The sequence below is a fragment of the Postia placenta genome (genome assembly GCF_002117355.1).
Source record: "Postia placenta MAD-698-R-SB12 unplaced genomic scaffold POSPLAscaffold_12, whole genome shotgun sequence".
NCBI classification, from domain to species: Eukaryota; Fungi; Basidiomycota; class Agaricomycetes; order Polyporales; family Adustoporiaceae; genus Rhodonia; species Rhodonia placenta.
This window is the reverse complement of record NW_020169843.1, coordinates 1,328,266-1,352,167: the sequence shown is the minus strand read 5'-3', so window position 1 is coordinate 1,352,167 and position 23,902 is coordinate 1,328,266. Positions and strand designations below refer to the sequence as shown.

The window sequence follows — 23,902 nt, the reverse complement described above, 5'->3', positions numbered from 1 at the left end:
TTCCCTTGCATCGATCGGGTGGCGCTCCCTCTTTTTTCGGCTTACTCGAGCCGGCTCATCTTAGCGCCCGCGGACAACATCTCACTAACAGTATACCAAATATTCGCATCGGTTGTCTCACATTCAGCTCATTATTCATCGCAATCATCATCTCATTTTGGGTCAACAATAACACTACGGCTACAGTGAGATGAGATGCACGACAAGACCCTGCAAAGAAAAGGTACGAATCAATGCTTGGTTCATGTCAATCCAATGAACATAATGTCAGACAAATTGTAATGATTCCGGATAGACTGTATCCTCGATGGACACTCATACGAATGTCCTCAGTTGAGGGAGTCTGTTTTGTCATCTCAAAGGCAAAGCCATAGCCTGCCGCAAACACAAGCGTTGCTCACCTTAACGGTTCTTGAAGTAGTCGAGGAGGACGTGGAGGCCCTCGCTCTCAGTGCCGTAGTCCTTGACGACGACGCAAGAGCACCCAACGATCTTGCGCGGGTTGCCCTCGCGGTCGATCTTGCAGAGACCGGCCCAGGTACCAAGGATCTTGGCGTCACCAACCTTAATGAGGTTGATCTTGTGCTCAGCACAGAGAGCCTCTATGAGCTTGATGTACTCCGCCTCCGTGCACGTCTCGACGAGGACACAAAGGTGGGCCTGGCGCTTGTCGAGCGCTTTGGCGCACTCACGGAGACCTCGCGCGAGCCCGTCGTGCTTGAGAGCGTTCTTCAGCACTTGCTACAAAGGGATATGTCAGTACGCAAGTGGGCACAAAACATATGTGTATGCAAACCTGAAGCGCATCCTCAACGGACAGCTTGCCCTTGGGAGCCTCGGCAGCGGCCTCGACCTCGACGGGGGCCTCGTCGACTTGAATTTCATCTCCAGCGTCAGACATCCTGTAAGTAACGGGTCCCTCGTGAGCACTGCGTTAACCGGGGGGGGTGTCTACGGAGCATACTTTTAGAATATGGCTATGGGGAGGCGCGATGTCTTCGTCCGCTTTCGTTGATGTGAGGAAAAACTGAGTTTGGGCGATGCGCGAATATACAAGCAATTCAAACCCCGCCGGCAGTGTGCGGTGGCCCAAGCAATATGGGCGTCTACATGCGATCAATGCAGTCATTGAAACCTACGCGCGTGGTTGGTCTGACTGTCTAAAACATCCTAGGAAAGATATCATCATGGTCAGTATGCAGCTACTCACGGATAAGGGTACCCTAAGCTAACTTTATTTCTAGAGTCTCGCGTTCTTACATGCACACGACGGGAGTGAACGTACGCCACCACCGCGTCAAGTACGCGCGTATATACTGACTCGTGCTCAGCACATACCGACGCCGTATGGGGCGTCGTATGGACACAATCTGACACCGTTTTGACCGCTTCAGCCGATGGTTCGATCAAGCAATGGGACTCCGTCTCCGGCCAAGTCTCGCGCACACAACATCCGCATACACACGGCATCGTCTCGCTCGATGCTGACTCTTCGGGGAAATACGCGCTGTACAACAGTCTAGAGGGGCTGACATGTCTGTGGAATCTTGAGACGGGGGAGACGGAGGGAAAATACGAGAGCTACGTACGTAGTGCAGCGGAGGCGAGCGAGCCTGGTACGTGATAGTTATCCTCATAGGTGTCGGCGCATCTGACCGTCTTCGCCCTCCCCCCTCATAGCTTGGTCCGTGTCGCTGAACCCCAAGGGCAGAACGTACGCTTCGACCGGCGGCTCCGGCAACGTGACCATCCATTCCGCTGAGCGCGACTCCTTTGGCGAGCGCCGCGCAACGCTGTCCAGCGGGCGCAGCAAGTTTGGCATGTTCTGCAAACATGTGGGTCATCCGTAAGCCGTCCTGTTCGTGCTGTCCGTGTCCGTTCAATCTGTTGTTCCCGCAATTGCCTGTCTGTGTGCGACTGACGAACATGCTAACACTCATCTGCACAGAGCCCAGACGGGAGCCGCGTAGCCATGTCGTCGGAGACAGGCCAGATCTACATATTTGACATCGCATCTGCATCCCTCTCATCCACATACACCTCCCATGCAATGGCTGTCCGCTCCCTCGCATGGTCTGCCGATTCACAGGTGCACAAGTATGCTACAGTCCGCTGCAGTAACTTCCTAACACCGTGCCCGCGTCTACAGCTCCTCATATCGGCGTCAGAAGACAAGCGGCTCATACTACACGACGTGCGCGTCTCCCCGTCTGGCAAGCCCGGCTCAGGCGCGGTGGCCACATTCGCGGGGCACACTTCGTGGGTTCTCAGCGCGGACATCTCCCCAGACGGCCGACTCGCGCTTTCAGGGTATGTGCATTATACGTCTCGCGTGTCCACTGACGCGTCACGCATCATGCAGGTCCGCCGACAAGACAATGAAAGTATGGGACCTGGCTGCGCGAGCGGCAGTCTCAACGATCCCAGATACGGGCGAGGTCTGGAGCGTGGCGTGGCGCCCACGACCGTCGCCCAACAACACTGCAGGTGCGTTCGTGAGCGGAGGGGAGGATGGCATCGCACGGTGGTGGCGAGCTGCGGGATCAGGCCCCGGAGTGTAAATTCATAGGCTAAATTGACTGTCACGACGTTCGTGAGTTCTTGCACCCATGTGCTCCTAGCTAGAGTACTGTTACAGTATCATGAAACCCCCCCTGGTGGAGACTGGGTTGTCCGAAGACCGTCCGTGTTGCCACAATACTAAGCCTCAGGATGAGCGTCCATCGCGAACTAGCCAATTAGCAGCATACATCGTTAGCTCACAGCTTGTTCACGGGCTTCACTATCAGTCGTTCTTCTGCCTCCCGTTCTCGCCGTTCTCGCGACCTAGGCCCAAGCCTGCGAGGAACGACATACGCATCGCAGCGCCCGCATACACAAAGCCCACGCTGCCCCACTCCATCGCCGTCCAGTTCGCGCACTCCAGAAACACCCGCGCGAACCCCTTCTCGCGCGCGAGCGGCACCATCGTCGCTAGGTGCCCAAAGTCCGCGATGAGCAGCCCCGTCAGGAGCCGGCGCCACGTGCGGCGGTCTGTCGTCGACGAGAGCACGAGGTGCTCGTTGAGCGCGAAGAGCAGATAGAGGTTCGCGAGCTGATACAGCGCGGAGAGCGTCGGTGTCGGCGGGGTGTCTGTTGTTGATGCGGGCGCGGACGTGAGGTATGCAAGGTACTCGGCGGGCCTGCCGGCAGCGTAGTATGCGCCTACGAGCGCAGAGATGGGCTCGATGACGAGGAAGAAGAGCCTGTATATGAGCGGAATGCCTGCCATCGCCGTCACAGCACAACAGAATGTATGACAAGCGCCCACATAGGCCAAGCCGATCTTCACGGGCATCATCTCCATTACCATAGCACTCACGCCAGCGGTCCATTATGACGCATAAATGCTCCTTGTGATACAATATAGCGCATATCATAAATGCTACAGCGTGATAAAGACAGCGGGAAACACAGCAACCAGAGTAGCGGGGCTCCCAATCGACTGAGTAAAACAGCCGTTGGTATAAGCGTGCGGGCTCGTGTGGTGCGTTGCACCCTGGTAGCGATCTCCTGCGTGCGCGACGTCTAGAAGAGACGGATGGGCTTGCCCATCGTGGTCTTGATGTGCAGCGACTTGACGTTCTGCCAGTTCTTCTTGAGCAGCGAGACGAGGAAGTTGATGCCTGCCCTCCTGTGTCAACGGCACGTACGTCGGTGCATACAGAAAAAAGACGCACTCAGCATGACGTTTCCGAGCACCTGGTCGTCCGTCATCTGGATGTGGCCGACGGCGACACCCAAGCAGAGAACCTTCTTGAGCTGGAACTTGATCGTGGAGCGCACCTCAGTGAGCTTGTTCGCGAGGTCCTCAGCGTGCGAGACGGGCGTCGGGAACTTGCCCGCCTTCGAGAGACCAGGACCGAGCAGACGGGGGATCTGCTTGATGAGCGTCTCGGACGCAAGGAAGGCGTCGTACTTCTTGGCGAGCTTCTTCACAAGCTTCTTGTTCTTGTTCAGCCTAAGGAGGGGGAGCGCCAATGAGCAGCCGCGGACAGCGACAGCACGGATACGCACTTCTTAAGATCGTCGACGCTCATGTACTCGAGGTCGATCTGCTTCGCGCGATCAATGTCTGCGGCATCGGCGAGAATGCAGATGGACATGCGCGGGCGCGGGACGGTCGGGAGCCTGGACAAGTCACAGATTAGGCCTTTGTTATTGAGCTAGTCTCTAGCAATGCACACACTTGACAGTTCCCGAGAAACGCTTGTCGCGCTGGGGGTCGTAGTTCTTGAGGCCGATCTGGAGCTCGATCGTCTCGACAAAGTTGCGCTTCTTGTCGCCATTGGCCTCGGCGAGGAGCTCTTTCACGGACACACGGACGCTGGCAACGGAAAGTTTGGAGCCGCTGGATCGCAAGGTCAGACGATGGCCATGCAAGTAAGCAAGCACGACGACGCACCTCATTTTGTTTTTACCTTTGCCGCACGCTTATAGCCTTGAGGATGAGTGCGCTGACCACCCATTCCTCTGCAGACGAGCCGTCGCGGCAACTGCCGGATATACTGTACAGTTGCTTCGTGGGCGCTAGTGGACTGGCGCTTCCTGGCGCCTGTTGGCAATGCCCTTGCTCGCGAATAACCACTGATCCTGCAGATATCCCCCGGGGAGGGAGGTCGCTGCATCTCCGTTCCCGGGGGATTGTCCAGTCTCCGTGTATTCTTCCCGCTTGTCCCGACCAATACATGATCCCAAGGTACTGTTCGACAAAATTGACTGCAACGCATCCGTGATGCATTGAACGCTTCTCACGGAAGGACTGACTGTCCATAGCCTGTAGCACTCAGGGCGCAGAACACCACAGGCCAAAATCGATTCCTTGCGCCTGCCGCGACCGCTTTGCAGGACATTGCGGTAGCATTCGGATTCTGCGTCTGCGTCTGAGAATACAAGTACATTTCGTAGGACCCTGCGTCATCTCATCCGAACGTCCCTCTGCCCCCGCCGCGCACTGCGCCCCTCATGCCGCCTGCATGCCCCGCGGCATCCGCGCGCCCGCCGGCGGCGGGTTCTTCTCGCGGAACTCGCGCGCCATGTCCGCCATACACACCCAGTGCACGTCCGCGTGCGTGTCCACCCACTCGATGAAGCGTTCCTGCATCGCCCGCCGCACGTCACCCTCGGCGCTGCCGCCCACAACCACGGACGGACGCCACTCACCAGCATGAGCAGCACGTGCGGGCGCCCGCTGACGTCGGGGTGGATCGTGATCGGAAAGATGAAGTTCTCTTCTTCCCTGCGGCAGACCAGCGTGTGAGCGGGTTCGGCGACCGCCCCGCGCCGAGTGCGCCACAGCCAGCGGGGGGACCGGATGACGCGCGGGAGAGCGACGCACCTGTACAAGTACGTGAACGTGTCCTTCCACAGCTGCTCGACGTCCCGTGCGTTGACCTGCCGCACCGCGCCCCGTGCAGCCCTCAGCCAAGCTCTTCACGTGCGTGCAGACCCACGACGTGCACTCACCCAGCCGTGCGAGTTTGGCGCCGACTTGATGAACCTGGCCCGCGGCCCGTCAGAGGAACCCGTGCGCCGCATAGCGCGGACACTCACATCATCGGCGGCAGGTCGTCCAGGTACCTGCACCCCGCCCGATGTCAGGGCGGCCACGTCCGCAGCCCCGCGCAAGACGGCGGCACGCACCAGTTCCCGGGCAGCTCGACGAGCCCCGTGGGCTTGCCGCGCACGAGCGGCTTCATCCAGGTGTGCGCCTGCGCGCTGTAGTCGATCTTCGTCCACGTGTCCTGGTCGCGCAGGTAGTACGCCTGCGAGCTGCGCGGCGCGTCCGTGAGTGCGTGCGTGCGGAAACGAAGACGGGGAGAGGCGCACGCACTCGTGCGCCATGTTCGAGTGGTCTGTGCGCGGGTCAGCGGTCAGCGGGTGCGGGCGGAGGACACGGCGCCACGCACCATACTGAATGCCCTTGTCGAGGAGGAGCTCGCTGCCCTCGCTGCTGGTCTCCCACCAGGGCGCGACGCTGCCCTTGGGCGGGACCCCGCCGCAGAAGTCGGTGAGCAGCTTGTACGTGTGGTCGAGGATGTCCTTTTGCTGCGCGAGCGACATGGCGATCGGGTTCTGCGCGCGGGGAGGCCGGGTCAGTGGATGGACGGTAGGAAGAGGCGGCAGCCTACCTCGTGCGAATAGCCGTGCAGGCCGCTGTTGTGTGCGGCGCGGGGTAAGGCGATCAAGGGGTAGCGGTGCAGGAGGGACGCACATCTCGTGTCCGGCGTCGCGCACGGCGGCCATCTGGTCGGGGAAGGTCTCCAGGCTGTGTCCTGGCGCGACGGCGCTGAACGCTGCAGTAGTGAGGGGCTGCAGGGGAACGCACCGGGAATGAACCAGGTCGTCTTCATGTTGTACTTTTTGAAGAGGTTGAGGAGGCGGGGCACGCCGACCTCGCCGGCGTACAGGCCCTGCAGCGAGGGACATGTGAAGCGCTATATGCGCACGGGCCTATACTGCGAGACGCGACGTACGCGGGAAATGTCGAGCGGCGAGTCTTGGCCACCGTAAGAGCCAAGCCTAGGCAGGTGCAGGCAGGGCACGACGGGCGAGCTAAGTATGGACGCACCATCCTGCGACGGCGTCGACGTCGACACCGAAGCCGATGAGTATCCTGCGCGGCATTGGACTTGAATTGGACTAGGGTAGGTGGACGGGCACGGCGGGCAATAGACACGGGTTGTGTGATATGTATGCAGGATAAGAGCGGATAATGTATTGGAGAGATGACTGTAGCTTGTGAGCTTGGAGATTGGAGAGCAGGGGTGTCCGACGGAGGGCCATGGCGAAGACGATAGCGGTGACGTCTGTGGGTGCACTGATACACGGTAGAATGATGAGCAGACGAAGATAAGCAGCGGAGGTCTAGTATACATACGCGCTGGTGGCGGGCCGATCACTCTCGATCGCGTCGTGTGTATGAACGAGTGGGCGTCGGCGAGCGATCCACGGACGGCTTGATAGGCTGTCACCCTCAGCCGCGAGCCAAGACGGCGGCCCCCTCGGGCTGGGATGATAAGGACCATGTCGCGCGCTCCATCAGCCGCTTTTATATTAGCTGCCCCGCTCCTTCTCCCTTCCCTTCATACTGACGCAGTGACCTCCCCGCGTCCTCGTCTCTGACATGTCCTCGTCAGAACTCAAAGACGACAAGCAGCAAGCTCTGGCCACTGCCGCTACCGTCCCTGTAGACGACCACACCCAGCATCACCATCCAGAGCTCTCCCATCTGCGCCATGCCGACGACGCCCTTCTCGCAAAGCTCGGCTACAAAGCCGAGTTCAAGCGCGAGTTTTCGGTGAGTCGCCGTTGCCATCTCTCCCTCGCACCCACTCGCGGACTAGTTCTCGCGCACTGTATGATCCCGTTTGTCTCTCGTGCCTGACCCGTCCGTCGTCCCATCGCCTACTGTTCTCGGAGGTATTGTCCGGCCGAGGTGTGCCTAAGTACGCACACTGGAGTCTCGTCCGCCCAAACAGAGACGGCAGATACGCAAGGCACTCGGCTCGCTTGACAGTCCACTGCAGGCGGGAAACTTCAGACATATCTTCGGCACAACTCGGAGCATGTTATTGAATGCAACCGCCACCCGCTATGATGGCCGCATCTCGCCAACCAGTTTGCCTCTGGACCGGACAAGGCAGTCGGGTTCTCGAGTTTCTCTCGCTCTCTGAATGTCCGAATATGGCTGTCCCACCGAAGCACTGTAATCCGGAACGTGCGCCCTGCGTATAATCAGGGGGTTGTTGCGCATGGCGTGTAGCGTATTTAATACATTGAGGACATTATAGTTTTATCGATCGCCCCCAGTTCCTTCCCTACAATGAATATTGTCTCATTGATGATGTCCCACAGCTCATAGAGACTGTCGCGTTTGCCTTTTCAATCATGGGCGTCATCGCGTCAGTGTCCTCGACGTTCTCCTTCCCGCTTGCCTCAGGTATGTCGCGCAGCGCTCTCTGCCCGGCCGTCGTGCTCATGAATGGCATGCCCGTGCAGGCGGCCACGTCGGCATGGTGTTTGGCTGGCTCATCCCGTCGCTCTTCGTCATGACCGTCGCGGCTTCCATGGCCGAGCTCGCGTCGTCCATGCCGTAAGCCAATCCAGCGTCTGCGCCCATTCCTCCGCCGCTCACTTTGTACGCAGCACGAGCGCCGGGCTGTACTACTTCTCCGCAAAGCTGGCGCCGCCCAAGTACGCGCCGCTCGCGAGCTGGATCACCGGCTGGGCGAACATCACCGGCCAGGTGACGCTGGTGTGCTCGATCGACTTTACATGGTGCGTCCCGCGCGCGCACGTCGTGCTCCCCCTCCCTGACAGCCAAGTCTGCAGCGCACAGATGATCACGAGCGCGATCGCGGTGGGCTCGGGCGGCTCTGTGAACCTGGGCGCGGGCGCGACGTACGGGATCCTGCTCGCGATCCTGGCGACGCACGGGATGGTGTGCTCCGCGGCGACGCGCGTGCTGGCGCGGCTGAACCTGTTCTACGTCGTCGTCAATGGCGAGTGCCGTGTCTGGGTTGCGGGGAGGCGCTGATGATCCTAGCAGGCCGCGCGCAGTCGGCACGTCGATCGCGGCGATCGTCGCGCTGCTGGTGTGCTCGGGCGCGAGCGGGCAGCGTGTGTCCACGCGCGAGGCGTTCACGGACTTTGAGAACAACACGGGATGGACGAACAGTGAGTGCGCGCACGCCTTGACACGCCCACGACCCGAGCTCACACGCGGGCGCGGTAGACGGCTGGGCGTTCCTCCTCGCGTTCACGTCGCCGATGTGGACGCTGACGGGCTGTGAGCGGCCTCCTGCATCGCGTCCTACGCACGCTCGCTCACGCGCACGCACACATCACAGACGACTCGGCCGCGCACATCGCGGAGGAGACGGCCGGCGCAGCACGCGCGGCGCCCATCGCGATCCTCGTCGGCGTCGGCGCGACGGCGTCGCTCGGCTGGCTGCTGTTCATCGCGGCGTCGTTCGCGACGGCGTCGGTGCCCGCGCTGCTCGCGTCGCCGCTGCCGCTGCCGATGGCGCAGCTGTTCGTGGACGTGCTGGGCGCGCGCGGGATGCTCGCGCTGTGGAGCTGCGTGATCGTCGTGCAGTACGTGACGGGCGCGGCGCAGGGCGTGGACGCGTCGCGCGTCGTGTTCGCGTTCGCGCGCGACCACGCGCTGCCGGGGTCGCGCTGGTGGAAGCGCATCGACCGCCGCACGCGCACGCCCGTGCACGCGGTCTGGCTCGTCATGGTCCTCGCGGGGGTCTGCGGCCTGCTCGGGTTCTCGGCGACCGCGCTGTCGTCGCTCGCAGGGTGCGTCCTCGCCCGCTCGCTCGGGCGGGCATCGTCGGTCGACTCGGGCGCTGATGATGGCATGGGACAGGGCGTCGGTCATCGGTCTGTACACGTCGTACGTGACGCCCATCTTTCTGCGCATCACGTCTGGGCGCGACAAGCTCGTCCCCGGGCCGTTCACGCTCGGGCGCTGGTACCTGCCGATCGGGGCCATCGCGTGCGCGTGGGTGTCGTTCATCGTCGTGCTGCTGCTGTTCCCGCCGGGGCAGACGCCCAGCGCGGACACGATGAGTGCGTCCCTTTTCAGCCCTCCTTGTGGTGGCGTGGCTGACGTGCGTGTGGCAGACTACGCGGTGGTGATCATCATGGCGGTGTTCGTGTTCGCGTCGGTGTCGTGGATGGTGTCGGCGCGCAAGTGGTTCACGGGCCCGATCGTCAACGTGGACGACAGCCGCACGGCGTCGTTCGACGAGAAGCACGGCTCGCAGTGACTTTGATATGTATATTACGTGCAGGATGGACGGATGTGAGTTGGAGCGTTGCGAATTGGAATAACAGATGCTTGTGCACTACGATAAACGCCCGCGGAACTTGCAGCACAATATACATACAGCGCGGGATTCTGGCGCGAACCCCGCAGCCAAGGTCGCGGTAAACAGTAATATAGTTGTCTCGTACCCATCCCCCCGTATCCGCACCCCACCACCGCGAAAAGGGGGTCTGGGGCAGTTAGATAGGCGCACCCCCCCTGGCTTAAGCGCCCCACAAGCGCCGGAATGTAACGGTCACAGTAGGCTTCTGGTACCGAGAAATGATGCGATCTTTGATCGCTTTCCAAATCCGGTACTCACACCTAGCAGGTCGTGCTCGAGACTGGTGGACGCTACATTGTGGTCTGCTACAGAATCTCAAGTTTACTTGTTTCAAGCATCTTAGATAAGTCTCATATACTATATCCACCAGCAACCTAAGTATTTCATGAGATATACCCCTCCAGCAACATCATGAGGATGCCACAGGTACTGAAAGGAGAAGTTGCAGCTTTCATCATGATGCTTTCCACATGATACTTCATTTGGTCATGAACTTACAGGCTGAGTTTGGCATAGATATTTTTTGTGTGGCCTTTCAAGTATTTTACAAGCTCAGGTATGCCTTTGTTGACACTTCCTCGAGCATGACCTGCTAGGTGTGAGTACCGGATTTGGAAAGCGATCAAAGATCGCATCATTTCTCGGTACCAGAAGCCTACTGTGACCGTTACATTCCGGCGCTTGTGGGGCGCTTAAGCCAGGGGGGGTGCGCCTATCTAACTGCCCCAGACCCCCTTTTCGCGGTGGTGGGGTGCGGATACGGGGATGGGTACGAGACAATAATATAGCATTTTCCGATGGGACTTCGCCGTCGCGATCAATTTCGGAGAATGCCGACACGTCTATCAGTCGAAATTCACTTGCGGAATCATTTCCTGCATTTCCGGATCCTCTACCACTACCGTCACTCAAAGAACGTGGTCGCGCGTACCCATGGCACCAGAGCAGGACACATCGCCGCCCCCAGAAGACTCAGCTGCCGGCGCACTGGGCGCAGTGGCCTCAATCGTCCGTCCATACTCGCAGTCTCCGTGCGTATCTGCTGCTCGTCGACTTGGGGCTAGCGATGAGCCATGTTTCCTGCCCCCATGCCTCATCACGGTTGCTCACACGGACGATTTCAGGAATCCCGTCTGGGCACTGTCAGGATTGTGTACGTCCCACCGTCTCAGCTAGCTAACCCGCGGCCGAACATCGCCCAGTTCTGGCTTCCTCCCTCATCCCGCCAAACCCGCGCCTACCGCCCCTCATGCATCGCGTCGGCTTCGGGGCCATTTTCGCCGGCGCCGGCTACGTTGTCTCGTGCGGCGACACGCGCAATGGGAGCGGTATCACGACAGGTGCGTGCCCCTGAGCAGCCGTATTCGCGCTGAGCTGTCCCACTTGACCATACCCCTGCAGCGTGGTCGCTCACGTACCTCTTCCTCAACCTCCGCAAGTCTTTGCTCACTGCCCGCCATCCGCTTTCTCTGGTGCTCACTGCTGCAACATTGGCGTCATCTACGGTGTACGGTAGCGAGTACTTCCTCCTGCAAGAAAAAGACGAGACATAGCACGCTCATTACAGAGTGAACTGACCACGAAAGACGCATCTATCGTAGCAATTTATACATTCTGTCAGAACTATACCTCACTCGCTATTGAGGGCATATATGCTACCAGGAACAGACAAGCGAATACAACCGTGGAGCCAGAGGTGCGTAGGTCCCAGGTGTGATGACGAGGAAGTACACCTGGCAGGACAAGAGACAATAATATCTCTGCGGGCGGTCAATAAGAAAACGCTGCTCATTGATGCCACATCTCTTTTGTAAAATGCTCACTCCCAATGTGATTCAGATATGACGAGCACGTGATCGCGTCAGCGCGTTCTACAGACTGAGCGATGTGTACATGTATTGTCCTAAATTCCTCTTGATGACTGGCCTCATCTTGTGCACGCGTAAGTAAAGTGCACACCCTCTCGTAGCCACCAATGCAGCTATCTGCTACTACGACCTAGTACGTTGTTCGGTGAGTGGGAGTGTACTGGACCTACTGCGTCCGGGGCGGTTTGGCTCAAAACCAATCGCTGTTATATAGCTGCTGGGCCGGCCGTGCAAGCCGTGCACAGCAGCGCGGCGGAAGCGAGGAAGATCGCTGCACGCGACCGAGGACGGCGTGCCTGCGTGCGCCATATCACTCGCTCATGACGACCACAAGCACCCGTCAGTCCTAGGCGCCGTCATTGCCTTATATTAGGCTTCGCAGATCAGCACGCTCGGACCACCTGCGCGCACGCCTGCATCGACCACTGTGCCATGGCCGACGTCGACGCCGCATCCGTCCGCCTATCGTCCGACTCCAAGGCGGACCTCAGCGACCCCGAGAAGCCCGGGGAAGACGCCGCCTCCCTCTCCGCCGACGCTGAGGACGGCCGTCCATGGTGGAAGCGGGTTCTCGCGAGCGGCGCGAACGGGGCACATACGACGCAGCGGGGGATGCGCAGCCGCCATCTGATGATGATCGGTATGTCCGCGCACGCTCTCTGGCTCGTCGATCGTCCCTGCTCACGCTCGCACAGCGATCGGCGGGACCATCGGCACGGGCATCTTTCTCAGTGCGGGTTCGGTGAGCACCGCGCGCGCCCCTCCTGCGTTCCATCTGTCTACATCATCGCGCCCCCGCCCTCCCCTTTTAGGCTGTCGCCACGGCAGGTCCAGGGAGCGCACTCATCTCCTACTTCATCGTGGGCATCTTCTGCTATGGTGTGGTCATCTCTCTGTGAGCATAGCCTCTCCCGTATTCCTCGTGTCGGTTCCTCATGGGGCGTGTGTAGAGGAGAAATGGCGTCCTACATCCCGGTCTCTGGCAGCTTTGCCGTCTTCGGCACCCGATTCGTGTCGCCCGCCCTTGGCTTTACCCTGGGTGAGTGTCGGTTTGTGCCACGAGTCATCAGCAAAAGCGCATCAGGCAGAAACCAAGCTTCATATCACCACAAGGAGCCCTCAGATGGGGCAAGTTTTACTTGTTCTTTGCGGTTGTACCACTTCATACGAGGGCTCCTTGGTTTGATCGGTGTCATGCGCTTTTGCTGATGACTGTTTGTAATTTGCATTGTACGACGGCTCTTGAATACAACTATCCCGGACTAGGATGGAACTACTGGCTACAATGGTGAGTCCTCAGCTGGAGTGCCACTCAGGCGACCTCAACGGTGATGTATTACCCGTGCCAGGAGTCTCTCGATTCGTACGTGATCCTCTCCAACAGTACGGATATTGACTGAACCCCGCCTAGCAAGCGAGCTCACGGCTGCAGCTGTGATCCTGCAGGTATGCACCTCGCACAAATACCTTTTCTGACTAGCGTGCTCATTCTGCGTAGTTTTGGGACGCCCGCGTCCAGCCTTGGGAATGGGCACTCGTGATCATCGCGCCTGTCTTCCTCATGCAGCTGATCCACGTCCGTGTCTACGGTACGGCGTCGACCACGCTCTTTTCGCCTTATCCCTGATCTCTTCGGCTATCCCTAGGAGAGTCTGAATACTGGTTCGCCACCATCAAAGTAGTACTCATCATACTATTCATCATTGTCGGACTCATCTACGACTGGGGTGGCGTCCGCCATCACCCTGGGCCAGTGAGTCGTGTGCCTCTGATCACACATTGATACGCTCTCTGATAACTCTCACCCGTACCCAGGGCCTGGCAAACTTCCACAACGGCCAGGCCATCATCGGCGGCTTCTCCGCGCTCGCGCAGACCTTCGCTTACGCCTTCTACTCCTATGGCGGCGTCGAGCTCGTCTCGCTCGCCGCGGGCGAGTCTGCCGAGCCGCACCGTGCCGTCCCGCGCGCCGTTCGCGCGACCTTCGTGCGCATCGTGCTCTTCTACATTCTCACCATCCTCACGATTGGCCTCTGCATCAACTGGGACGACCCGACGCTCCTCAGCGCAGCCTACGGTGCGTCCACCCCATGTACTCCCGTGCATGTGTCACCCCACCAACGCTGACTGGCTCGTTTGACTGCGCACGGCAGACTCGGACGTGACCGCGTCCCCTGTGACGGTCGTCTTCGTGCGCGCCGGCTTCGGCGCCGCAGCGCACGTCGTCAACGCGGTGCTCCTCACCGCGGTGCTCTCCGCGACCAACTCGTGCTTCTACGCGAGCTCGCGCATGCTGCTCTCGCTCGCACGTACCGGGCACGCGCCCGCCGTCCTCGGCTACGTCAACCGCCGCGGCGTGCCCGTGCCCGCGCTCCTGTAAGCGTCCGCGCCGTTCCCCTGCCCTCTCGTCCATTCCGCTCACACCACGTGCCCCGCGATCGCCAGCGCCGCCCTCGCCGTCTCCTTCCTCTCCTTCCTCACCACGATCTGGGGCGCCGGCGTCGTCTTCACGTGGCTGCTCAACCTCACCGGCATCTCCGCGCTCCTCACCTGGGGCTCCATCGGGCCCATCTCGCTGCGCTTCCGCGCCGCCTGGCGCGCACAGCACCGCGCCCCGGACGACCTCCCCTACCACCAGCCGCTCTTCCCCGCACTCCCGCTGACGACGCTCGTGCTCGCGGTGCTCATGTTTGCCGCACAGGGCTACGCGGCGGTCGTGGAGCAGCCGTTCGACTGGCGGGTGCGTGTCCCGCCGTGTTGTTTCTCGAGTGTCGCAGGAGACCCTGACTTCGCGTGTGCCGGATAGAATGTCGTTGCGACGTACGTTGGCGTCGCGCTGTACGTGCTCCTGTATGCGGGATACTCGGCATACGAGTATTTCTGGGTCGGGCGGCGCACGCACTTCGTCCCGCTGGCCGAGGTCGACCTCGACACCGACGCAGTGTGGGCGCGCGGGCAGGGCGCCATTGTCCGTGAGCGCGAACGGGCAGAGGCGGAAGCCAAGAAGCTCGGGGAGCGGCAAAGTGGAATCAAATACTGGCTGGCGAGTATTAGGGAGCGTATGCCCTGAATTGTACGTAGCGTATGGTCCTTGTCCGATGTAGATGGTCTAGGCGCGGTAGGTCTACTTTTTATCAGCATAATCCCGGCCCTGGAGCCCACGCAACGTGCCCATCATCCGCATGAACGTCGTTGGCGACGCCGATGCGCCCTTCCCTGCAACGCCCAGGAAGGGCTTCAGACCGCCTCCCTGCAGCCCCACTCTGTACTCGCTCAGGTACTTCTGCACCGTCGCATCCTTCAGCCCGGTAAGCCGCACCACCTCGCTCAATCGGGCCTCGTCTTCGTGCGGGTCAGCCGCCGTGCACGCATCATACACCCCCAGAAGCGTCTGCCCGCGGCCATTCGCGGTGAGCAGGTGCGGGTGCACGAAATAGCGGTAGGGCAGTCCGACGAACACAACGCGCGGGTGCGCCAGCTGCTGCACGCCGTCCGCAGGAATGTCCGGGCTGGAGAGGTCGAGGCCGATGCGCGGCGAGCGGTATACCTGCGGTCGCGTAGCGGGGGCAGCGACGCGCCGCGTGAGCTGCAGTCTGCACGCCGCGGGGGCAGCCACCGAGAACGCGGAGATGTCGCCACCCCACTGAGTCGCGACAAGCTCCGCGATGCTCGCCGCGCCGCTTGCGCGGAGGACCTCGTCGACGAGGAGCGACGGCCCGGAGATGACCTTGGCGTCGGAAATGCGGCGGATGGTGCGCAGCAGCACGCCTCCGCGGATAGGCGGCTCGCACGGGGTGCTCTGCGCGGACGGGGCGAAGTATGGGGACGTGCGCACGGGCGGCGCGCCCATCGTCAGGTCAAGGCCTTTGCGCGTGCCGCCTCGATACCCGCTTGCAGCCGTTTGGGACACGGTCGGATCCTTGGATCTGCGCGGTGCGCGGTGGAAGTACCTGCCATGAGCCACCCATTTAACACGCGCATCGACTGGTAGACGTTGGGGCTATTGAATGCATACTAACCATTGCCCGCTGTATCTCTGTTCCTCACTGCCATGCGTGAATGGGTCATCATGCACGTCAGCAGCTTTCAAGTAGAACTCGACCTCGAGGATCTCGTAGTTGTTACGAGTGTCGTCTGAGATCACCAGGAGGTAGTATTCGTGCAGTAGTGCAGAAGCAATACATTCGAAGCGATGTGTTATGAGCGCGTCCGTCGACGCGGAGGTGAAATCAAGGAGGTCACTCAGCTCAGGCTCGTGTAAATTGTCAGAGCGTGGAGGATCTACGACGCTTAGCGAAGAGGACGCTGTACAAGACGGATGCTGTGTAATGTCTTCCGCGGATTGAGTGTTAGGTGGAGAGCGGGGATGTGCGATACTAGACTGATCAATTGCTCCTTCATTTGCGCTGTCTCCACCATTCGATACAATTGGTCCTGCATTTTCGTTTTCGTGGCCATTCTGTGTCACAAGAGTGTCCAAAGTTGACGTCTGCGGTCCAGCGCGAGCAGCTCGTTTTTGTGCATGGTCGCCGAAGTTCGCTGTATGGTTTGATCGCTTGCGTTTGGGCATAGTCCATGTGTGGTGTCCGAGAGAAAACTACTAGAATGCCAGCAGGACCACACAGCTTGAATACAACCAGCCTCTTCGGACCTCCGCAGGATATCGGCGCTGCGGAGCCGGCACAGGTCGAAGGAATTGTCTATCCGCTCTCAGGAGACTAATCGACGCGGCCGTTCGCAACTAGACAAATCATCCGGTCACGGTTTGTAGCAAAGTCATGTGCGCGTGACCGCACGCGTGTGGAGGGGGCGAGCTATTGGCAAGATCGCCATCGGGTTTCAATACGCGAGGTATTGGGGAAAAACAGAGCGACAGAGCACACCAATAAATCAGAAATAATACAATACATTATTGCTACAGAGAGCGAGGATAGCATGAACGATGTTACGAGGGATAGCCAACCAAGATGGGATTGATCGTTAAAATAAAGCAATATTGCCGCAGGGTAATGACAGAAATTTATGACATAGGATATGTCCCTGCAGAATCAAGGTTAACGCATGCCGAGTGCGAGGCACGAATAAAACGAACCTCTGACTCAATTTCTTGGACTGGCTCCGTTATTGCATTGCGCTGTCTGCTCCTATCGGGACAGTATCATGGACAACGACTGGTTCTGGGAGTGAATCTCCAGACTGTGGTTCATCCACGTCTATAGACACTTTGTCGATTGGCCTATCAGTTTTACCGTCCTCAACCTCCCTCGCCACAGATACGGAGGTAATTCCCGCCCCGGCACCTGCTGATGTGGATGTTTTGATCCGTCTATTCTGGCTGGGTTCCTCTGAGGCTGCGCGGACGGCTCGCGAGTGCGATAGAGGTATGAAAGGACTTGTTTCGGCAGGTGCCCGCTCTTCTTGAACCGACTCAAGCGAAGTGCGATGTCGTTCCCATGACCGGCTGCGGCCGAGCGCGGAGCTCGTTATAGGTGGTGCAGACGGATGTCGTCGTTTAGGAAGCTTCGCATCTTCGAGTGCTGGTAGAGCAGGGATTGATAGTGTTGTATCGGTTGACTTCTGAATAGAACTCGAAGCAAGATGACTCGGCCCTTCTTGTTGTACATTCTGTTCATGTAAAGATGTCGTGCGCGAGCGGTCCAAACCCTGTCTCCTTTCAGGTTCCATGCTCTGCCGTTGGCTGCCCGGGCCTAACGACGGCCGCCGCTCCTGTTCCTGAGCCGCCTGGTCCGCGAGCACGTCCAGCGCGCTGCGGACACGCATAAGGCCCGGCACCTGTACTCGCGCGATCTCCGAGTTCTTCGTTTGCTCCTCCTCTGTGGGGATTTTCTGCTTCCCTTTGCCTTTCTTGTTCTGCGGGGGCTGCGCACCGCTTTTCGTCTTGCGCGCTCGTGTGCCCAACGCAGACGTTGACGCCGCCCCGGATAGTGCCGACGCGCCTGTCCGGCGCCGCTTGGGCGCTGGGCTATCTGGGGCGGGAACCGTTGCTGTCCGCCTCAGTGAGGTACGTTTACCAACGACGGACGCATCGCCATCACCGTCGCCATCATAGTCCTCGTCTAGCATTCTACGTGCAGCACTCACAAGCGAATCCATCGGTGTCGTCGGCGCACTCAGCTGTCCTTTCCGTACTGGGGTATGACTCTGCGCCGCCTGCTCCTGGTGGTTCCTCGTCGGTGTTGTGGGGATGGGCCATCCGGGAGCAACGGTAGTTATCATGGAACCTCCTAGAGACGGACCAGCCATCAAGTGGGTGCTAGAGCCTGCGACAGGCACAGCCGAGTGCATGTAGACAAGGCCGGGATGAGGTATAGCGTAGGGCGCAACCGGTCCGGGGTGCGTCGTTTGCGCATGCAGGTGCCGTGGAGTGGACGGGGCATGCACTGTAGGATGGAGGTGCGAGGGGTGTACTTGAGATACAGTTGTTCCTGTGCTACGGTGAGCTATAGGCCCATCCGCGGGTGTGGAAACGAGAGGGGGCGTGACACGTTGTCCCGCATACGCAGGATGGCTTGACAGGCCCTGCATACCACCATCCCAAGGATATGGCCATGCCCCTTGAGCTTGCTGGGATCGCTGTCGCTCGCGTCCGTGCGCATCCAATGCGGCTCGCTCTGCTGCTTGCGCTTCCTCCTCTCGCTTCCGCCGCTCCCCCTCTTGTATTTGCAGTTCTCGCGCCTGCGCTGCCATCATCTCCCCTCGTGCGCGACCAATCTTCCTGGCCGCGATCAATAAGCACTCTGCACGCGCGTCCGAGAGCAGCGGTGTCCGACTATCTGCGGCCTTCCCTCTCCCCCTTTTGTCTTTTGTCTTTTTGCTTGGCTTCTCGTCGACTTTCGACACAGATGGACGTGAGATTAAAGTGCCATGTCCCAGAGAGCTGATAGCATTGCTCCCAACATCGGGACGGTGAAACGCGTGGTGTCCCTGCGAGTCAGTTTGTGGCTCGCTGACATCGTTGGAGAGGGCGTGTTCCTGTGGAATTTGGGCGAGGCCATACAGTGCACCCCCAGTGGCAGTGGGATCGACCTCCGTATCGATGTCGCCTTCCGCATCCATGTCGATGTCTGTTTCGGGCGGCGGGGGTACTGGGACCGATGTAGTATCCCTTTCTTTTTTTATTCGGTCCCGCTCTCTCTCCTTCTTAGTCCTCCGTTTTTTTGTTCCCGCCTGTTCTGCGGGCAACCCGAAGTGTTGCACGAATATCGGATCCTGGAGAAGAGAGGGATCTTGCAGGATGGCAGGCTGCATAAGGAGCAATGGACGAAGGCGTATGAGTTCAGTTTCAAGTACCGATATGCGGCTGTGGAGATCAGATATCTGTGATACGATAAGTCGTTAATATGAGCGAGACGTGCGATGGTGCCAGAAAGCATGAAGCATTAATAAACAGACCTTGTGTCGCAAGGCCGAATTGTCATCTTTTAAGCGAGCAATGATGCGTTCGGATTCCTACAGGTACGTTATGTGTTAGAATGAACGTAGCCCGATAGCTTGCGGATAGGTGTGAAGGCTGAACTAGATGTGCAAAAGCGACGGCGGGGTAAATATGTAATTCGAAAGCAAGAAAGCGATAAGCAAAAACACCAATACACCGACCTGCAAGCCATCAGGATGTGCTATCCACTCACGTAATCTTTCTCCGCCGCGTCGGTCACAGCACGTTGTCTGCCAATGAGAGCTTCAGCGCTTCTCTCCCATGCGTCGCGGTCGGCCTCCCAGCGAGCGTGTAGATCCTCTTTCTCCTGAAGAAGAAAACTGCGTTGTACTGTGAGAACTGCAATAGTCTCGGCTTGCGACGCTAATTGTGACGGTGAAGGCTGAAGGATAAGGCGGGATAGTAGACGTAGGATCTACAGTGTGCCACGCTAGAATTACGATAAGTGCCGCGCAGGATATATGGGGGCGTACCATTTCGGCGAGCTCCTTCTCTGTGAGAGTAGCTGACGATGGAGTACCACCAGGATCGGCAAGACCAAGTTGATGCAACCGAGAACGCATAGCTTCTACTTCGCTATCATCAAGAGGTTCTGGTGATTGCATTCGTAGCACAGAATCTCCCCCAAATTGTACAACAGAAGAATCAGCTTGTCTGTGAAAGGCCGTATAATTCGACGAGATATCCACGTTGGGCAAGCCCGCAGATTCCGCAGGGGGAGGCAATTGCGGAGCAGGAGAAGGTGACATGGGGTGCATGATGTCGGAAAGCTCAAGAACGGGGCCGTCAACGGCCTGCATGGCGGCAGCGAAGGAGATAGGGATGGGAGATGCTACGGCAACAGCGACGACGACTGCGACGCCGACGATGGCGTGGGCCACAAAGAATCCGAACAAACATCAGACAACAACGCCCTCACGCGCCCCGGGCACGTGCATGGAGGAATCGCGACTTTCCACGTGATGCGAATTGAAGACCAGATTCTCCGGGAGATCAGTTCAAGTTGCTAGTAGATCCTCTTCCTCAAGCTTTCAGAGACGTCTGCCGTTCATGAGGGCTATCATTTCGACAAAGCCAAAGTGGACTTGCTTGATTGTATGATCAAGATATGCGACTGCGGTAACGTCTCTCCGCCTTCCTCTATGGTTTTTGCGACTTCTTGCACGCAGTTGCATTGATGCGTAGGCGATCACCAGTGGGCGCAGTACTGAGAGGGCACTTTGGTGTTCACAACTGAGCTAAGTAGATGCTCCTCGATCGTCCTGCCCCGAGCCTGAGAAAATTGTTTACGGCGGAGATACGCCTATTTGCGGCGCCATTGACTTTGACGTGCGGATGTGCGGGATTTCCCTCAACCCATTGCCGTTCGTTCCGGGGTTCTTCATCCCCTCTCTCATGTTGCTCGAGTACAAATAGATTCATCGAGTTTGAATTCACGAGACGGCTCGCAAGCTGTTATCGCCCGCCCTCGTCCACCACATCGGAGTTTGATCTTGTCATTGCCCCTATTTCTCTCCAGCCCATCACCATACCGGCGCACCAGCTCCTTACATTCTTCTTTTCCCTCCCTAACATGCCATCCAATTTGCAACTCAGTGAGTATCGGCGCTTACCGGTGCTGAAAAATTTCACAGTATTGTATCACAGCCGAGGACGAGAAAGGCACACTCAAGTACATCAAACAAACGTTAAAATCGGAGGTCGATCATTTCTTTCGCAAGGTGTCCTTCAAGGATGACGAGCACTGTCTACTCCCCGATAGTCACATACCCCGGTACAATGAAGAGAAGAAGCATGTCGGCTGCCTTTATTACCTGTGCACAAGCGCTCGTCCGCCGCCTGGCTCAGGTCTGCTGGGGGATGTTTGGATAATCACTCAGCCAGGAGCAGAGTCTGTGCACTTTCGCGACAAGTCTGGTTGGGTTAAATGGCAACATAACAACCACGCCATGGACATGGCACATCCCCTTTTCAGAGACAGGCGTTTATGCCTCGGAACGAGAGGCCTAACATGGGTCACGCTCGGCAGCGTCCAGTCTGTCCGCCAACGATGGGTGGAATACAGGAACGTGAGGATGAGCGACTACCAGAATCTCCCGATCCCCGATATAGTAAAGGATGTCGTGAGGCTCAAATCAGCATCGTTGAGTTCACTTCCCGGTGTCAAAGCCCGTCCTATAGGTCTGTTCACCTTTCTACTCAACGTAGCTAAGGTCGAATCTAATTTGTTTTGTAGACGACAGCACGCGATTGAGCCCTCAAGGACAGCGACTTGAAACGCAATCTTCTCTGAAAGCAGCGCACACCCCATCAGGTATGCAGCATTGTACGGGTGTTATACCTATTATAGTTGAATTCTGATAACAGCCTTTCCGTTAGGCCGTACATCGTCATCACTTGAAGTGCCGAAACCCGTCATTGAACGTGCCTCGCCAACAATAGCAGCCGATACTAATGGTGCAATCCCTTCTGCAGCGCGAAGAAGCCTTGTGCCGCCATCTCGAGGGTCCGGTTCGCCCAAGCCTCCGGTCGCGAAAACGGCACGCAAGCCAGTACTCGACTCCGCCCCCGCCAAGAACATGATTGGTCCCCCCATCACCCCGCGCGGTTTAACGACTGCAGGCACCCTTCCCAATTTCAAGCTCAAGGCCGCGGGCAGTGCGGTGTCCACGCCTGCGTCGTCGCGACCTACAACTCCCCAGGATACGCTCTCTCAACCAGCATCGCCCACTATCCACGGTCTTTCGAACATGTTTTCGAACATGATGCCGCGCGCAGGATCGAGTAATGCTTCTTTGACGACGAATATCCAGCCATTATGTCTCCCTCCTTTCTACGCGTCAGGGTCAGAGCCTGCACGGCATGAGCAAGCTCGGATCCGACACCCGATACCAAGCTCGCACATTGTTCGCAACCCGCCACAGACATCTGCATCGCAATCACAGTCGGGTTCAAGTAAGCGCTTGTGTTCCGATCGCCTTTTGCCCACCACGTGCACAGCCGATTCGCGCAAGCGAGCAGCGTTCATAAAAGATGAAGGCCAGAGCATGACATCGCTGTCCCTTAGGGCGGATGCTTCGTCGGAGCGACCAGCAAAGCGTCTAAAGACAAATGGCCCCGCGCCTGTCTCCCCGTCACAATCAGCACGCGCTACATCTCCCATACATACTGGCGTAGCGGCGCCCGACTCGACCTCTTCCTCAGAACCTGCGAGTGCACCTGTGACCAACGCTCGACAGCCAAGCGATACAAAACCTGTATTGCTTGTTGTCCCAGTGCCGAAGCCACTGTTGAGTACACCCCCATCTCTGGCACCGAAGATTTTGCCTGATCCGCGTCACCGCCATCCGGAGTTCTGGCACATGGACGGATCGATCGTCCTCCAGGCGGAGAATATTTTGTTCAAGCTGCACCGCTCGCGTCTCATACAACACTCGCCACTGTTTGCCGCTGTCCTATCCGCGGAAAAAAAGAACAATAACGACGTTGAATTTAACTCCACCGACATTATCGCCGGTAACGGGGAGTTTCTTGACGGATGCGCGATCTTCAAGCTGATGCATGTGCTGGCGAGGGATTTCGAGAACCTTCTTCGAGCACTTGAGCGCGGATAGTGAGCGTGTAACGGTTGTGCTAGTTGTCCTCATGCTGACGAATCTTTGCCTCAGTGATTTCGTCGTTAAGCCTCCACCTTTCCCGGTGGTCGCTTCCATACTCCGTACTGCACATTCACTTTCCTTTGCGTCTATCTCGCAGTTCGCGACGCACGTTCTTGAGAACATGTGGCCAAACGACATCGCGCGCCTTTCTACGAAGCCCAAGTTGCATGCCGCCGAGGCGATTTTGCTTGCACAAGAGTGTAGAGTCTCTAGTGTGCTCAAACACGCATACTATGACTTACTTCGGACAAGAGCGTTTGGGGCGAGTATCCCGACTGTTAACGACGATATGTACCTCGATCAGTCGCCAAGGTCGGACACGTCTCCGAAGGCTCAGTTTTTGTGTTCAGACCAGTTGGTGCTCATGGTCGTCGTGCGTGAGCGTCTCCAGTCCGAGTGGATTCACATCATGCGTGGACCACCCAAGTTGTCGGCGTGCGCGCTCGAGCGCCGCCCTCCTACGGAACGCGAGCGCGTTGACGGCATGCGACAGCAACTCGAGCGCTGCAAAACTGCTACATCTAAAATGGCACGAGATTGGAGCATGCTACTGGCGAAGACGCGCGTATACGAAATAGGGTTGTTCGACATTCTCGGCGGCCTTGATCTTCTCCTGAACGAGAATTGGAGAGGTGCAGGATTCTGCCGAGGCTGCGTTGAAGCGCGAAAGATATGGACGGACAAGAAGCGGCAGATCTGGGATAACTTAGACGACTGGCTCGGATTATCTTCTGCCGATAACACTTGATTAGGACTTCGTGATTGAAGGCGTACTTTACAATAGATACCCCAGTTACTCACCATCATAATCTACCATAACATGTAGGTAGTTCTGTATTGTATGTATAAGTAATCCAAATTCGATGCTGATTTGTGAAATCAGCACCCACACAAGCGCTGATTTTGGCGAAACCTCACTTCAATCTGATCCCGTGTGCGCTCCTTCCCGGCTTATTCATTGACTAGCACCAGCTGCCACTCGCATTGCAGTCCAATTTA

The 23,902-nt window shown here is 58.2% G+C and overlaps 11 protein-coding genes across 11 annotated transcripts; 5 read left to right on the top strand and 6 right to left on the bottom strand.

The window, feature by feature from the left end:
- Nucleotides 1–137: 137 nt before the first annotated feature.
- Nucleotides 138–999, bottom strand: POSPLADRAFT_1041100 (hypothetical protein). The gene is made up of 4 exons (XM_024477845.1): nt 965–999; nt 797–902; nt 402–741; nt 138–210 (listed from the first exon to the last, which is right to left on the bottom strand). Exons 2-3 carry the CDS (start codon nt 899–901, stop codon nt 403–405), a joined length of 444 nt encoding a protein of 147 aa, XP_024336410.1. The 5' UTR covers nt 902; nt 965–999; the 3' UTR covers nt 138–210; nt 402.
- Nucleotides 1,000–1,187: 188 nt separating this feature from the next.
- POSPLADRAFT_1067280 (hypothetical protein) lies at nt 1,188–2,596 on the top strand (the record flags this gene model as incomplete). Its single annotated transcript, XM_024482168.1, has 6 exons — nt 1,188–1,218; nt 1,332–1,616; nt 1,681–1,835; nt 1,949–2,089; nt 2,150–2,310; nt 2,363–2,596. 6 exons carry the CDS (start codon nt 1,188–1,190, stop codon nt 2,559–2,561), a joined length of 972 nt encoding a protein of 323 aa, XP_024336409.1. The 3' UTR covers nt 2,562–2,596.
- A 189-nt stretch (nt 2,597–2,785) lies between these two features.
- POSPLADRAFT_1150927 (hypothetical protein) lies at nt 2,786–3,271 on the bottom strand (the record flags this gene model as incomplete). Its single annotated transcript, XM_024486474.1, has 1 exon — nt 2,786–3,271. One exon carries the CDS (start codon nt 3,269–3,271, stop codon nt 2,786–2,788), a length of 486 nt encoding a protein of 161 aa, XP_024336408.1.
- Nucleotides 3,272–3,373: 102 nt separating this feature from the next.
- POSPLADRAFT_1041097 (hypothetical protein) lies at nt 3,374–4,479 on the bottom strand. Its single transcript, XM_024477844.1, has 5 exons — nt 4,445–4,479; nt 4,229–4,390; nt 4,057–4,170; nt 3,720–4,000; nt 3,374–3,665 (listed from the first exon to the last, which is right to left on the bottom strand). The coding sequence occupies exons 1-5, from the start codon at nt 4,447–4,449 to the stop codon at nt 3,568–3,570; spliced, it is 660 nt and encodes a 219-aa protein (XP_024336407.1). The 5' UTR covers nt 4,450–4,479; the 3' UTR covers nt 3,374–3,567.
- Nucleotides 4,480–5,002: 523 nt separating this feature from the next.
- Nucleotides 5,003–6,666, bottom strand: POSPLADRAFT_1048910 (hypothetical protein; the record flags this gene model as incomplete). The annotated part of the gene is made up of 13 exons (XM_024479629.1): nt 5,003–5,137; nt 5,203–5,278; nt 5,378–5,433; nt 5,506–5,539; nt 5,593–5,619; nt 5,683–5,811; nt 5,873–5,894; nt 5,949–6,114; nt 6,171–6,195; nt 6,254–6,314; nt 6,368–6,452; nt 6,516–6,561; nt 6,611–6,666. 13 exons carry the CDS (start codon nt 6,664–6,666, stop codon nt 5,003–5,005), a joined length of 918 nt encoding a protein of 305 aa, XP_024336406.1.
- A 157-nt stretch (nt 6,667–6,823) lies between these two features.
- POSPLADRAFT_1059803 (hypothetical protein) lies at nt 6,824–9,818 on the top strand (the record flags this gene model as incomplete). The annotated part of the gene is made up of 11 exons (XM_024481193.1): nt 6,824–6,854; nt 7,179–7,339; nt 7,897–7,981; nt 8,041–8,134; nt 8,188–8,319; nt 8,374–8,547; nt 8,591–8,718; nt 8,777–8,830; nt 8,892–9,345; nt 9,416–9,618; nt 9,673–9,818. The coding sequence occupies 11 exons, from the start codon at nt 6,824–6,826 to the stop codon at nt 9,816–9,818; spliced, it is 1,662 nt and encodes a 553-aa protein (XP_024336405.1).
- A 1,315-nt stretch (nt 9,819–11,133) lies between these two features.
- On the top strand, nt 11,134–11,473 carry POSPLADRAFT_1151133 (hypothetical protein; the record flags this gene model as incomplete). The annotated part of the gene is made up of 2 exons (XM_024486501.1): nt 11,134–11,260; nt 11,322–11,473. Coding segments are annotated over 2 exons (279 nt in total), but the record flags the coding sequence as incomplete, so codon positions are not given.
- A 909-nt stretch (nt 11,474–12,382) lies between these two features.
- On the top strand, nt 12,383–14,920 carry POSPLADRAFT_1172918 (hypothetical protein). The gene is made up of 12 exons (XM_024488205.1): nt 12,383–12,428; nt 12,484–12,530; nt 12,601–12,683; nt 12,739–12,827; nt 13,055–13,076; nt 13,204–13,234; nt 13,287–13,377; nt 13,435–13,541; nt 13,604–13,865; nt 13,942–14,164; nt 14,234–14,528; nt 14,595–14,920. Exons 1-12 carry the CDS (start codon nt 12,401–12,403, stop codon nt 14,856–14,858), a joined length of 1,542 nt encoding a protein of 513 aa, XP_024336403.1. The 5' UTR covers nt 12,383–12,400; the 3' UTR covers nt 14,859–14,920.
- Nucleotides 14,921–14,951: 31 nt separating this feature from the next.
- Nucleotides 14,952–16,037, bottom strand: POSPLADRAFT_1078945 (hypothetical protein; the record flags this gene model as incomplete). The annotated part of the gene is made up of 2 exons (XM_024482972.1): nt 14,952–15,738; nt 15,808–16,037. Coding segments are annotated over 2 exons (1,017 nt in total), but the record flags the coding sequence as incomplete, so codon positions are not given.
- Nucleotides 16,038–16,676: 639 nt separating this feature from the next.
- POSPLADRAFT_1071159 (hypothetical protein) lies at nt 16,677–20,044 on the bottom strand (the record flags this gene model as incomplete). The annotated part of the gene is made up of 5 exons (XM_024482424.1): nt 16,677–16,828; nt 16,881–19,126; nt 19,202–19,258; nt 19,438–19,626; nt 19,718–20,044. The coding sequence occupies 4 exons, from the start codon at nt 20,042–20,044 to the stop codon at nt 16,910–16,912; spliced, it is 2,790 nt and encodes a 929-aa protein (XP_024336401.1). The 3' UTR covers nt 16,677–16,828; nt 16,881–16,909.
- A 773-nt stretch (nt 20,045–20,817) lies between these two features.
- Nucleotides 20,818–23,651, top strand: POSPLADRAFT_1048907 (hypothetical protein; the record flags this gene model as incomplete). The annotated part of the gene is made up of 6 exons (XM_024479628.1): nt 20,818–20,839; nt 20,892–21,425; nt 21,481–21,558; nt 21,624–22,199; nt 22,245–22,857; nt 22,913–23,651. The coding sequence occupies 6 exons, from the start codon at nt 20,818–20,820 to the stop codon at nt 23,649–23,651; spliced, it is 2,562 nt and encodes an 853-aa protein (XP_024336400.1).
- Nucleotides 23,652–23,902: the final 251 nt, after the last annotated feature.